Source organism: Colius striatus, chromosome 9, assembly GCF_028858725.1.
Source record: "Colius striatus isolate bColStr4 chromosome 9, bColStr4.1.hap1, whole genome shotgun sequence".
Lineage (NCBI taxonomy): Eukaryota > Metazoa > Chordata > Aves > Coliiformes > Coliidae > Colius > Colius striatus.
The window spans coordinates 6,410,399-6,424,827 of record NC_084767.1 but is presented as its reverse complement, the minus strand read 5'-3'; the positions used below and the strand labels follow the sequence as shown (position 1 = coordinate 6,424,827).

Genomic DNA, 14,429 nt, shown 5'->3' with positions numbered 1-14,429 from the left:
TGCCTAAAAACATCTGAGTGGTGACAAAAGAGACTTAAGAATCCCCATTTATGCTCTGCATCTGGCATGTAAACATAGGAGGTGGATGTTCAGTGTCACTTGCCATTTTCTGTACCGTACTCCCCTAGAAAATCCTATGTGGGTTTCCATAGGGATTCATCTCTGTGGCATTAGTAAGAGAAGGCAAAGAACAGGGATCCAGACTGCATTATTCTCATTCAAAATAGAGGAAAGCATAGTAAGTTAATAGAAGAATCTGAGTCTGTATTACCAGTCTTTCCTTCAATTTTAAGAATCCTTCTGTAGGACTCGTGTTTAAGAATACTATGAATATTGTTATGTACATATATGCATTCTATCAGTCTTCCCTGCTTTGGATTCTCTAAAATGGAATGCCTGCAATTGATTTCCCACTACATAAAAGCAAGAACCTCTTGCCGTGAACTTTTCTGAGAAATTTTGAAGGTCAAATGCACTAGAATGACTTTTTCTCTCTCTACATCTTTTTATGTGGGAAAGAACGAGAAGCTGAGAATTAAAATTTTCAAGCTATACATAGGCTTGTTTGAATACTATCCCTACAACTCAATAAATAAGAAAAATAATGTTATATACAGCCTGATGTTCTCTTCTAACAGTCTTAGATCTGTGCATTTATGTAAACAGTGAAATCTATAACATAAATACCCACATTTTCACTCCCACTCTCTGGTTTATCTGCCATTTTATCTGGGAGACTAAGCCTTTTCTTCTCTTCTTACCCTACGTTGTATTCAGTGTTGTGCTACTAAACCTTAACAGTTGTTCATCTGATCCAATTAATTGCTTTATTAGATATACATCGTACAGACTGAACTCTCTTTTTTTGAATGTAGAATCGGATTTCAGAAACATGATGTTTTATTTGTCTCTAGAAAACACTGGATGTAAAATTACATCTACTAAAACTGCATTCATTACCAAATCCACAGAAACTACGTTTTTAAATGAATAGCAGTTTATCAAGCAATGTGTCAGAAAAGGCAGTAACTAGAGAAAACCAAAGTAAAACATTCACTTTCATTATTGAACATTTTTAGCTTTATTATTATAATAGAATTACAGTCTGACATAAAATAAAGAGCTTTTGCTAAACTCTGTAAAGCAATACATGCTTCTGCCATAAACAACCTCTATTAGATTTAGGTTTTATTGCCACATCACTGCACTGAGGTGCAATAAACATTCAATGTCATCTTTTTAAAATTATCCCAGGAGTAAACAGAAACTGTCCTCTATAAGAGTGTATCATTATTTTCAAGGAAGACTTACTATTATTACATGGTTTAGCAAAGCATTGTAAAAAAGCTACATAGAGAATACCTTGTCTTTGATAAACTGTGCAATCAAGTTTATACAGTAATAATACTATTGGCATAGACTAACTAAGAGGTGATATAATGCAATCATTGCATAGCAAAAAGCAGACTAATTAATATTCACATCTAATGTGCAAAATGCAGACCAAAAGGTAGCTATGAATTGCTAGAAAGAGAAAACGCCCTAAATGAACACACTAGTTTAACGCCAAAAATAACAAGATCAACAAGTACACGGAAGTTAAAGAGCCATAGTTTATTTTTTTCTATACATATATCTACACATGATACCAGAAGATGAAACATCCCCCTTTAATAAGCTCCAATCAAATAACTTATCAAGTTTAGACAGGACTAAATGTTAGACAATGAAGCATTATTTAAAAAAAAACCCCAAAAACAACAAAACAACTTTTCTAAAGAAAACATTAACTCGTTCCTTTTGTAGACAGAGGAGGTCAACTTTCTGATTTCTTGAGGAAGAGTTTAGAAAACCTTGCCTATGAAATTTGACTCTTAGTAGCTGTTTCTCTGGTGGCTCGTGTAGTATTGTTTTGAAATTCATTCCATACCATATATTCCAGGTTTTTTAACTGATGCTTGCAAATATCCACCATTCTTCCCATCTCTTTGAAACAACATTATCTGCAACTTTATTTCTAAGAATCAGCAGTAATGATACTGACTGGAATTTTTTTGAAAGGGAGCACATTACCCGCAAAATGGACATCTTGTATTTAAAGCCCTTACATATTGTTCCTACAAATATATTGCTACAGTAAAAATGAAATGTATTAAGTTTACTCAATAAAATCTATTTTCCTGTACATTCTTTTATGTATGACTTTGTTTTTGTATTTAATGCTACATATATTACATCACTTATTGTAACAGTTATGTATCAGCAAATATAGCAGTAATATACAGATGAATTTCTGTCTTAACAAATATTTCACCATTTTTACCTACCAAATATAATCCCATACTTTAGTATTTATGCATGACCTGAGCAGACCAGTCATTAATCTAATAGTATACATTGGATGACATTGTCAAATTGCAAGCTACTGTACACTTAACCACTTTACAAATGGAATTAATTCCAAGCACTTTCTGCATGGTTTGGTTTTTTTAGGCTTCCCAGTACCACTGATTTTTTTAATTTATTCAGGCTCTAAATATGTTTTATTGAGCATTTAACAACATATTAAGAGCTAAGAGGTGAATCCTACACAATGTTTTAAGAACACAACTTTAAAAAAGTAAAAAAATGTACAATCTCATGCTGCATATTTACATATATTATTTAAATACTATATTTATCTTTCTGCTATCAATAAATCTCAGTCTAAAGCTTCTTTTTAATGTCTCATTTTATAAAAGAATACATTCAACGTATCTAGAGCTTGCAAAAATTGTTGTTTTGTTGGGTTTTTTTAACTCTAAAACATAATAATGGGTAAAAGCTCTCTGTAAAAGCATCCAGGAATTGTTTGCATTACACAGGTGATAGAGGGATCTTGGGATCTGCATTTGGTTGTGCAAGTGGTTTTAAATCTAGTCGAGTGACAACTTAATGCTTAGAACATGACTGCAGTAAGACAGCAGATTAAAGCATTTGTTACCATTAGAACTTATGTGCTCTACAGTGAAAAACGGTACCTAGAGTGAGTAGATTTCCTTTTTCTTTAAAGACCATTTAATATTGTAAATTGGGTGATTTGGAATAGAGAAGAGGAAAGGGATTAGGAAAATAATATATCTTATGAGGTTCAGCAAATGGAAAGCTTTACATCCTTTAAAATATTATAAACAATGGTGGAATAAATGGTACAGTATAGTATGTGCATCAAGAACACCATAAAGAATATTTTTCCCACTCCCCACAATCCTTTTGATAAAAATATCTTTTTTCACATACATATATAATACCTTTTGGGAACATTCAGTACTAAGCTATCTACAAATGGTTTCCTTTTTCTTATTTTCCAGTAGTCTACAACTCCTTTCCATTTTCAGAATAACTTATTCAAAGTATATAATTTATATTGTTCTCTCCCTTACACACAGGTTATTTAAATATACAGATATATTTTACCTTTTCATAAATAAAGAAACCTTTATTTTCTTTAAGACAGAGGCAATGAAGCAAATGGGAATTACTGTATGTGAAAACGGGAAGCAATTCCCAGAGCTAAAGACAAAACAGAACTATACAAATAAATGAGGTTATTGATGTGGAGTTGGAGCTTTTAACTGGGGCTCCCTGTTTAAGTAGGTTGCCCAATAGACCAAGTTAAAGATTCCAAAAAGCAAAGGGAAGGCTATTCTTGATAGTCGATCAATTTTACTGACGCTGTTAAAAGTTTTCTTGGGTTCTGCAGGTTTTGTTTCTGGCTTAACTTCTTTGGGCTCAATCGTTGCACTTTTAGCAATGGTTGCCAGCCCAGGGTCCCTTGCAATATTAGGGGTGTAGCTTGTAGCTGCAGCTGTGTACGTGTTATTTTTCTTAATGAGAGGATCCTTTACTTTCTTTGGCTGAAGAAAGAAAAAAAGCACCATCAAATTTCACAATTAATCAAATTTATACCCACAAATTTTAACAAGCTGTAAGAAAGAAGGTAGTGTCTGGAGAGAAAATCAAAAATACTTAGGTGAGGGCAATGATAAAACCATCCATCTGTGTTATTTGTATTGGTTAAACCACATTAGATGATCATTAAACTATAGTGAGGATTTAGACTGAGAACTAGGCTTACCAATAGACAAAATTACTTTTAATAGTAATCAACAGTGACAAACCACTCATAATTCAATATCCCCTTAACCAACTGTGCCTCTTAACCAGGACAAATACTTGAAGAGACACTCAGTTTCTTAATATAGCTTTCCTATATTAACAAATAATGTTACATGAGGCATTCTAACACCATTCATACATAAAAATAGACAATAAAAATATCATATGGCCATGCACTAAAAGAGTGGGTTATATAATGAAATGCAAATCTGGTATTATTTTATTCACTAGTGGTTTACACCAAAAACATATGTGTAATGGAATAGAGGCTTAATGTTCTTGTTTGAATGTAGCACTTGAATCGTAATGGCTGAAATATCATTCCATATACAGGACTTAAATAGCTGGATGGTTTTTGCATCCACCTTCCTATATTGCTAAAGCAAGAATGTACTGAAAATCTTTCAGTGGATAAGAACTTATTGATCAGAAAGAATACCTAGATTTTTTTCCCCTGGGTCTTTATGTTTTCTAGTACTCCTGGGATCTACTTGTAGGAAAAGAATTTAGCTTTTTGACACCTTAGAATACCACATCGAACTCAACTGTCCTTGCAGACAGTCCAAACCTTTCCACCAGAGACTGTGCAGGATAAATAGAGAAGAAAGCTGTAGTGGGTCATTGAGGAGATATAAGGAAAATCATCACTTTGAGAGGAAAAAAAAGACAGGTAGCACAAAATCCCAAGAGCTTAGAAAATCTCCAAGCGGTGTTTGCCACCAAAAGGAGAAAGAGACAAATGTTATCCATTTTATCATTTTAGAAAGAAGAAAAAATGGCTAAAGAGAAACCATCAGCAGAATGTGATCTATTATGTCATAAGATAGAAAATATAATTCCTTGTTTTCAAGAAACAGCTGTCCCACAGAGGCAACATTAGTAACAGTACTTTATGGTATATCAACGATAGATCAGTAGCTATCTAGTAGGGCGGCTTTGGTAAATATTTATTGTTCAAGCAGTGAATATTTTGGGGAAGAGATAGGCAGGTTCCTGCAGGCCACTTGGAAATGTGGAGAGAAGCTGCAAAAGCATCCAGGAAAGTGAGGAAAGGCTTGTGGAAGATGGCTTGGAGCCCCATGCGTAAAGGAGACGAAGGCTAAAGTGTTAAATTTCTGCTATTTAGTAAGAAAGAGAGAAACACGTAATGACTCTGATGTAGTTGCTCTTTCTTTCATGAAAATGATATCCAGCTTAGCTTGAGGCTAAGAAAAAGCTTCAAATTGTCTTCAAATATTTCTGCTGAATAGGAGGAACAAACAGGTTGAAAAAATACTCAGGAAAAAAAAAAAAGGCAGTGTCGGGAAGATTTTTTCAGTTGTCTGCCTATTCTTATTCTTCTGAGCAGGAAAGGCTGCTAACACACCTGCTGAGTACAAGCCAGCCCTTGTTTCCTTTTCAGCCAGATCCTCGAGTGAGCACCAATATATGCAGCAAGCAAAGAACTGCTTCACAGAAGTCTCTGAGGAGAGCCTTTCTATAGATTTAAATGTCATGGAGGATCTGAGCCACAGAAAGCCCTGACACCAGCCAGGGTCTTAATATTTCATATCAAATGCAACTTTATGAAAAAGTAATATGACAGCTAATTAGCACTCTAAATTTTATTAGGCTGCAGTGCTATGTTCACTGGTAGCTTGCCTTGCTTACCTGCTGAGGAATGCAAAGCCATAAATCATAATGGGGTAGGGATTGGAAGGGACCTTTAGAGATCATCTAGTCCAACTCCCCTGGTAAAGCAGGTCCACCTAGATCAGGTCACACAGGATCTTCACTATTTTAAACAGTGTTTGAATATTGTGTTTATACTTGGGTTTGTGTTTTTTTTCTGAAAGTGTAGTTTTCTTTGAAACAAATGAAATGGCTGGTTATAGAACAACTGTGTTACAAGGTAGGTTCTCTTAACAAGGCAGTATGTAACATTTAAGGATTTCATCCTATTTATACAGGCCATTTTTTACAAGAGATATCATGAAAACAGGGTCACAACAAAGGATAAATGAAATTCATTTAAATGAAAGTATCACCAGTAATTGAGCACTCAACGTTCACCAGCAGTCACGCAGCTCATCACTGTAAGTTTTTTTTTGTTACATCACTAATTTGTTCTACATCACTTTTGTATTGTTGGTCTGTAAATGTCCTAATTTCATTTCTGTTTTCTCCCTGACTGATGCAACTAAAATACTAAAAGAACTCCATATATAGGTATACACTCCTGAATTAAACACATTCCTTAGTGCAACAGTGAGTAACATATGCTCCTCTATTTATTTTGCTGAATCTCTAGTCTATAGATGTTCATAACAACCAATTAAGTAAGTCGAAAGTCACTTTCAAGATCTCTCAAAGAAACCCAAACCCCAAACAAATGAGCTTCATCACAGAAGCAACTGACATGGTAACTCATAGGAAATGGGAAGCTTTCTCTCTCATCCCTTAAATGTCAAGAATTGCTTGGTGCACCCATGGTTTACAGACAAGGTCTGATCTCAGACAAAAGGGAGTCAGAGTGATGTCTGTACTGCATTCAGGGAGGTGTGAATTGGGATTGCACACTTCCAACACAATTGTCAATGCATCCCCAAAACAATTCAATTTCTCATACAGGTTAAGAAGTAAAAGTAAAAATTCTATTTATAAGAAAATAAGGCAATGATGGGAGACATAAGAAAGGAAAGAAAGTTCTGCACTGATTTATTTGATCATGATCATAGAGGGGTCTTCCTAAAGCTCAGGGAGTAATACATTTTGGAAACGGTCAAATGCAATAGCTGCAAAATGTTTTTCTACATTTATACTGAGACATCTAGATCTTCTCTTTCCCAAACACTAGGAAAATAATTTTATTTAAATAAATGTAATTTTTAAAAACTCCACATTTTTGTTCTTTCTGCTCAGCTGCACAAGTCAAAATCTCAGTAACGTTTTCATTACTAGCATGAAATGTCAGCCAGTATGTCAGAAGTATGTCAGTGTCCAAGTAGTTATTGCTTATGTGTAGAAATGCTGTGTGCATACACAAGGAAACTTTTATAATAATTGCTTGCTATTCTAAATAATAAGAATTACTAATGAGCTAAAAAAACCCCTCATACAGAGACCAGTCATGACACAGTACGACTGCTGGGATATATATTAAGTGACGTTACCTTTTCAGGAACGACGCTTTTGCCATCCCATGCGTAGCCTCTCTTTGTGAAGTAATTCACTGTTGCAAATTCGATGAGTGCAGAAAACACAAAGGCATAGCACACTGCTATAAACCAATCCATGGCAGTGGCATAGGCCACCTTGGGGAGCGAATTCCTTGCACTGATGCTCAGAGTAGTCATTGTCAGGACAGTTGTCACTCCTGCAAAGCAAACAGTTCTAGAGTTGACCTCAGTGGATATACTTTGTGCTTCATTTCTCAACTGTTACAACAGATGGGAAAGCCTTGTCTTCACCCCTAGTTCTTACAAACTTCCCCACTTAAGTTTAATTGAGTTAATTGAGGATATCAGAGTTAAATTCTGTGGAAGTTGTAGGATCTTCAAAAACATCTTTTACTCCTTTGTTCCTTGATATTGTTGTAGTAGAATGTATTTTAAAATTTGAGGTAGAAATAATGCTTTGAGTTGTGGAGTGGGTAATACTTTATGCTTATTATGATGGTATTTGGAATATCACTGTAGCTATTCCTTATTTATGCCCTGTGCATTGTCCTACAGATATTACAATTTAACATTTTTAGTTCTTTGTTGCAACAGTTCTAAGATATTTAGATAGAAAACTAAAAAAGTTGCTGTTTTCATTCAGGGTACTTGATAAATGCTCATTTAAATGTATCCTCAAATGTACTAAGCTTTATGTGATATTGGATTGATTTGAATTCATGGTTCTACAGATTTGTATCCCTTTATTCATCAATGCCCTGAAAATAGAAAAGCATTTATATAGGAGAAATGACAATGTAATTTGCATTTCTGATATGGGAGCTTCCCACTGATGAACCTTTTCCCTTAACTGGCCATAGAGAGCAAGCAGGAGGATTCTATTGAACTCACTCTGATTGCAGCTGTTTCCAAAAAAATAGTCTGCAAATGCAGGCTGGACATTGACATCAAATCACGTGTCCAGATGTTACCATGACAACTGCAATGTCATGTATTGAATGTGTCTGGTGAGTGTTAGTGAAAACGTGCAGTAATCTAAAATAGGCCAAGTAATGAGCAATATATTTACATGCTGGTGTAAAGAGCTTGAATTATTAGTGCTTAATGAGAAAGCAATTTCTCTTCTCTGAAAGATAACCTAATCTTGTCTTGGACTCATTACTAGTGAGCTTATGTTACACTTGGTAGCCAAACAGGATTTATACTGTTTATTATCTGTGGTACTAAGCAGACTAAAAGATGCACCAGCAATATTTTCTGAAGCCTTTTTTTCACTGCCATCAGGAAATGAGAAAGCTATCTTGTTACATAGTGATGCAGTAAACACCAGACTATTTATTCAATAACTGTCTTCTAAAAGGAAAACTATTCAGAAGTGTGTGGGTTCTTGAGCCTGTGAAGATCTCAGCTTGAACATTGTGCAGTATTATATATTATTCATTGTGAGACAGGGGAATTTTGTTCTCCATCTAGGGTTAACCAAGTCTAGCATTTTACACTGATCATCTGACATGTCTTTTTTTAATGGCACTACCAAAATAGGTAAAATAGCTATTTGACTCCATAGGCCCATAAAAATCCCAGGTTAATACTTAGTGAAGTTGATGGTAAACTTTCAGAACTAATTTTAGATGTTAAAATTGACACTATATAATGTAAATATAATAATTATACTATGATCTAAATCATTCTTTTCTAGATGCACATCTATATATCAACCGAAAGCCTTGGTTCATGTAGTATAAGGTTATACAAGTTGTGGTTGAATTAAACAGTTGTGAAGTGCCAGAAGAGGTCAATATAAATAGCTCTTGTTCAACAAGAGTTTCAGAGTCTCCATTTCACAACATCAGGCCTTGTAACCCCCAGCTTTGCTTGGTCCAGAGGAAATGGGTAAATACGGTTTAGCAAAGCAGGTGGGCCCATGGTGTTCTGCCCCAGTAGTACCCAGAGCCAGGAAAATAAGTGTAAGAGAAACTTGGCTGCATGTTCTTTCATCTCATCCTGCCAAAGTTGTTCAGGTGTCCCATCTGAACATCACACAAAAGATTAGATCACATAGCAGAAATCTCATGGTCCATTTTACTTAACTGAAGATATGTTAATTTTTTATTTATTTTTTTAAAATTATGTACTTGACTTGTAATTGTGTACTTAATTATGTACCATCTCCAAAGAATATACTTGTTGTTTGTTTCTAAGATAAGCTTTTGCAAGCAGTGCTTAAAACACCAGGGACAAAGTGTATAAACTTAGAATCCTTTAGATTGCCATCTTACTGCATTTGTTGAGTGCATCTATTCATCACTGTAAGCAAAATAAATTGCCCTGATTTCAACAGGAGACTTTTAGCAGCAGCCTGAAATAGTGACTGATGAAAATTGTTTTTAAGATTTTTCAAAGGTCCTAAGGATGTCAGATGACCAACACCCACTGCTTCAAGCCTCTTTGACACTCCCCACCATGAATGCCATTGCCATTGTCAGAATGTTTTAATCATATACTTATTGTTTTAGAAAACTTGAACTGTAATAGACATTTTCATGTCTCATTTTACAATCAGTTTAGAAGCTTTGGAACTTAAATCAGTTTCCACTTCATCTTTACAATTAAACATATTGTGTACTGCACTATGTCCAGGCTCCTGCTGTTCTGCAAGATCATGTTACACATAACTGGTTTTGCCATAAAATTTCTTACACCTATATGATTGCCAAGGCAGTTTATAGGTCTTGCTTACCAAATACAGTTCTTGCTGGAACAGATTCTCTATTAAGCCAGAAGGACACCTGTGACAGTATCACTGTCATGATGCATGGCAGATAAGTTTGGATGACAAAGTAACCAATCTTCCTCTTCAAATGAAAATGTGTAGTCATAACAACATACTCCCCTAAAACCACGAAAAACAGGAATGTTAAAGCATTTATAAGTACACAAATTAGAGGACTTTATGGGAAGTATTATTTGATTAGATTCAACCTTATCATTAAAACAAAGTCCTCAGATCAAATTGGGTCAGCTCTCAAGCAGATTTTGAAGTTCCACTAATAATACAAACGTAGACAGTTCTGGGAAATACTAATTAAATTTACATCTTTTCAATTCTACTGAATAGTGTCAGAAAATCTGCAATATTTGGTGTTTATAAGAGGCTGTTTAAGCCTCTTGTGAAAGGTCTTATTCTATTATAAGGTCGAAACCATCACAACAGACATATGTAAACATCCCATAAAGACTAAATCAAGACAAGCACTCAGAAGTGTTTCAGTTGGACCAGGATTAAGATGTAACTGTTGATGTGATCTTGTCTGCTCTAGATATGCTCAAGATTAAGTACCCTCCTTCTGCTAATATATACCCTACTGAATGATTATTCTTTTCTGAAGTAAACGAGTAATGCAAGAATAATACAGAGTGTTTCCAATAGCACTAACTTCTTGGGTGCTACAAAAATGTATGAGCTGAGTATTCTAATGGCAATTGAAAGGAATCTTAAGTATTCATATAACTCTATAAACCTCTCCTGCCAGAGCACAGAAAATAACACCTCATTTTCAGATCATGATTTACGTCATTGAAAATAGATTTTGAAAAGCACTATATTCTCAAAAGATTGGAAAACATATTGTTCTGACTTGGGTGGTTTTTTTTGAAGTAGATTGATTCTTCTCGTTATGCAATAAACATTATCTCAGGAAAGAAACAAGTGGATGTGTAACTGAATGGAAACCTCTGTCTAGATTAGAGATGACCTGTGAAATTACTGTGAAAAGGTAGGCAGCTGGAAAGAGAAAGTTGCTCTTGTAGAGGAAAAGCTTAAATTGGATTGAAAAACTATGTCTAGACATTGACTGCTTATGCATTGAGCATGTCAAATGCCCTTTTCTTAATTCAGAGCCTAGAAGAACATTCATTTGAACAGTATTACTCAATGTGTAACCCTGAGGAAAGCTCATAAACTAGATGTGACAATAATCCTGGTACGTTTCAATATATAAGAGAGTAGCAAAAAGGGAAAAGAGAATAAATTACAAATCAAGAGGTAAAGTGAGGATATATGAGGAAAAATAGGACTGGAAGAAGTAGTATAGTGGGCATTATTGCTTGAATTTTGTTCACCTTTCTTTAACTTTCATTGAAATAACCTTCTTTTCCTCTATACCAAAGATTACAATCTTAAGAAGGGTGCAAGACTTGGCTAGAAGAGCCAATAATTTAATTTTATCTACTAATAAATGACGTGGGAAGCTATTTTAATGCAATCAGATATAGAATGCTCACAACGGTATGTCAGAATTAATTCAGAGATTGTAGATGCTAAAGCTAAGAATACAGAGTGAACACACCACTGTACTCTGAAGCTTTATTTAGCTGCTTAAATTATCAAAGTATTTTTAACCTCTGGAAAATGAGAGCAAGATTCAAAGCCTAAAGGCAATTAAAAAGACAGAGATTACTCTCATCTGTTAAGCATTGCAGTATGTCTGAGCTAGAAGTCAGCTAAAGGTAATGCCATGAGGAATGAACCAGGTAAAGCAAAAGCCTGCAGTTCAGTTACAAGGTAAAAACATGGGTTTAAGTCTCCAAAGTACCAACAAACTGTTTATTAGAAGGCAGTAGATTTTTTTTTAATAACTGCAGAACGTGAAAGTACTCCAGTTATTTACTAAATCTTCAGATTCCCACATTATATGACTTTCTTAACTTGGAAAGCATAGCCAGCTTCATGACAGCTGCTGACCAGTGTCTAACTTTGCAGCAATTCTTCTGTAATTCTGTTTTCAAATGTATGTAATTCACCCATGAAATTCTCTACAAGCTAAAATTTCAGATAGCTCTTGAGCAATTTCCTATACTCATAATATCTGATTACTAGGCTTCCACAAGTTGTAGTACAAATTGTAGCTTATGCACCTTACGTTCTATTATCTCTTATTCTCTTGTCCAAAGATGTTAGAAAGAAAAAGATGTTTATTTTCATTTCCTTGGAATTCTTTAAATCTTCTACAAATAGCTGTGATATTATAGAACATCAAGAAAACACAAAATATTCTGAGTATAAATCCTGATGAGTCTCAGTGCAAGATATTCTGAGTATAAATCCTGATGAGTCTCAGTGCAAAGCAAAGTTTTCAAGGTAGCAAAACAATTCTATGTAAATAGAAACTTAGTTCTTTAAGGACCTTTAAAAAAAGGGATAATTTTAAACTCCTGAGTCAATAGTTGGAGAGTGACAGGAATTTTTCATTCAAGTAAAAAATGAATGACTGTTTAAGGAAAACAGTAGCAACAATAATAATTATCTCATATACTGAATTCTGTTTTTAAGCCTGTAGTACCTGCATATTCCATTGACAGCATAGATAAGTAACTAAAATAGAAAAATGTTTGTCTTTCAACATTTTCTTGTCATTAAAAAAAAATCAGTATTTGTAGTTATCTTGTTGTAGATCCAGAAATAAGAATAGCAGATCACCTACTAAACAATGGAAGTAATTAAAGACAAAAAAAAGCTGTTTATAGAATTATTAAAAAATAGATCATTAAAAAATGTTGAGAATGTTTAGAGTAACTCAGTTATGCCCAATTTTTTGGAAAATATGTATCTGGAATTCCAGTCAACTATAAATATTATCTTAAAATTGCCCAAGATATTGTAGATTCCTCTAATGATACTCAAAGTCAGCAGCATGAGAGCCTCATTTTCTTAACTAAGACTATTGTTGAGAACTTTTAAGTGAAAATTGTCTTAAATTCCTTTTGTCTTTTTGTCAGAGAACTCATCATCCACAGCTCTGCAAGTAGGGAGGTATTTCATCATTTTCATTACATATATCATATCTTAAAACAGAGATGGTCAGAGGACCAAGACGTACTGAAGGATTCTGTTAGGAATAGCTGCCCAACTACCTGACTGGGGAGAAAAGTGGTGATTAACCACTTATGATTCCCACTGTTACTTTGGGGAATGTGAAGAATTTTCTTTTCCAAAGCAAATGGAGAAGATTTTTTTTTTCTTTAAGATGTTGAATTTGAAAGCAATAAATTAATTTCTTCCACCATTTTATATCTTATCAAGTAGTAAGTAAAGAGGATTGTAAGTTTGGTACTAGAAGGATTAGTCTATGGGCATATTTTTAGTTTTGATAAATATTGTATTTAGTTCTTTGTAAATTTTTTTCTGTATCTAGACAGTACCATCTTTATTTCAGCAAATATTAACTATACTGTATTTAACCTTATTGATAGGCATGGTAAAGAGTTTGTTCAGGTAGAAGAAAGGAGATAGAATTCAAACCCATGAAATATTATGGATAAAACAAATAGGTTTTTGTTTCTTCATGGAAACACATGAAGAGTTTTTACACTTACATTGCCCTTCTGTTCTGTTAAAAAATATTATTTATCTTTCTTAACAATTTATAGAGTGCATCTCTTGTTACTAATTACCCTGAACCTATTTGGTTTAGATATGTTCCTAAGCTTATGGGTCTCCTATCCTGCTGCTCTTATAATGCATCCAGCAAGCAGAGAATGGGTGATGAGTGCAAAAGGGTAGGCACACAGGTTGCTGAGATCTCTGAGTATCTTCAGAACAGAAATAGTAAAGAACTTGAGATCCTTGCTGTTCCTCACAAATTCTATTGACTTTTCAGCAAAGGGCAGCTGAGGTGAATTATTGGTTCTACAAAAGTCAATAGCAACATTTCTAGCTGTGGTCAGGATGAAAGTTCTCCTCTTTTTTTTTTTTTGTCTGATGCTTGCTCTGTGCTCAATAATGGAAACAGTGAACCTATGTGAGTAGTTCTGTTGACACTGTTTGTATGCAAAGTCCTTATTACTGCCATGCCACTTAATACCTTTATGATTAGATCAACAGAACAGAAGCTTCCAAGCAGTAACCTGAATTTTTATCCACAAGAAACTTTGCTCTGTGAGAAATTTTGTGGGCTTAATAGAGCATATGAATATATTTTGACAGGCTAAACACAACTTAAAGTTCATCTTTAACTCACTTTTCCAGAAATGTTCATTGACTTTATGAACGACATATTAAAACGTTCGGTGTATGTGCATTTAAGTGTAATTCCCTAGTTCAGTCACAATGTT

The 14,429-nt window shown here is 34.4% G+C and overlaps 1 protein-coding gene across 2 annotated transcripts in view; it reads right to left on the bottom strand.

The window, feature by feature from the left end:
- Nucleotides 1-2,769: 2,769 nt before the first annotated feature.
- Nucleotides 2,770-14,429, bottom strand: part of GABRA1 (gamma-aminobutyric acid type A receptor subunit alpha1) — a 39,263-nt gene continuing 27,603 nt past the window's right edge. For both annotated transcript variants that reach the window (XM_062002243.1, XM_062002244.1), the window contains exons 8-10: nt 10,057-10,209; nt 7,311-7,513; nt 2,770-3,896 (exon numbers count right to left, since the gene is read on the bottom strand). In XM_062002243.1, coding sequence (XP_061858227.1) covers nt 3,588-3,896; nt 7,311-7,513; nt 10,057-10,209 — 665 coding nt within the window. In that variant the 3' untranslated portion in view covers nt 2,770-3,587. The remainder of the gene's footprint in view (nt 3,897-7,310; nt 7,514-10,056; nt 10,210-14,429) is intronic.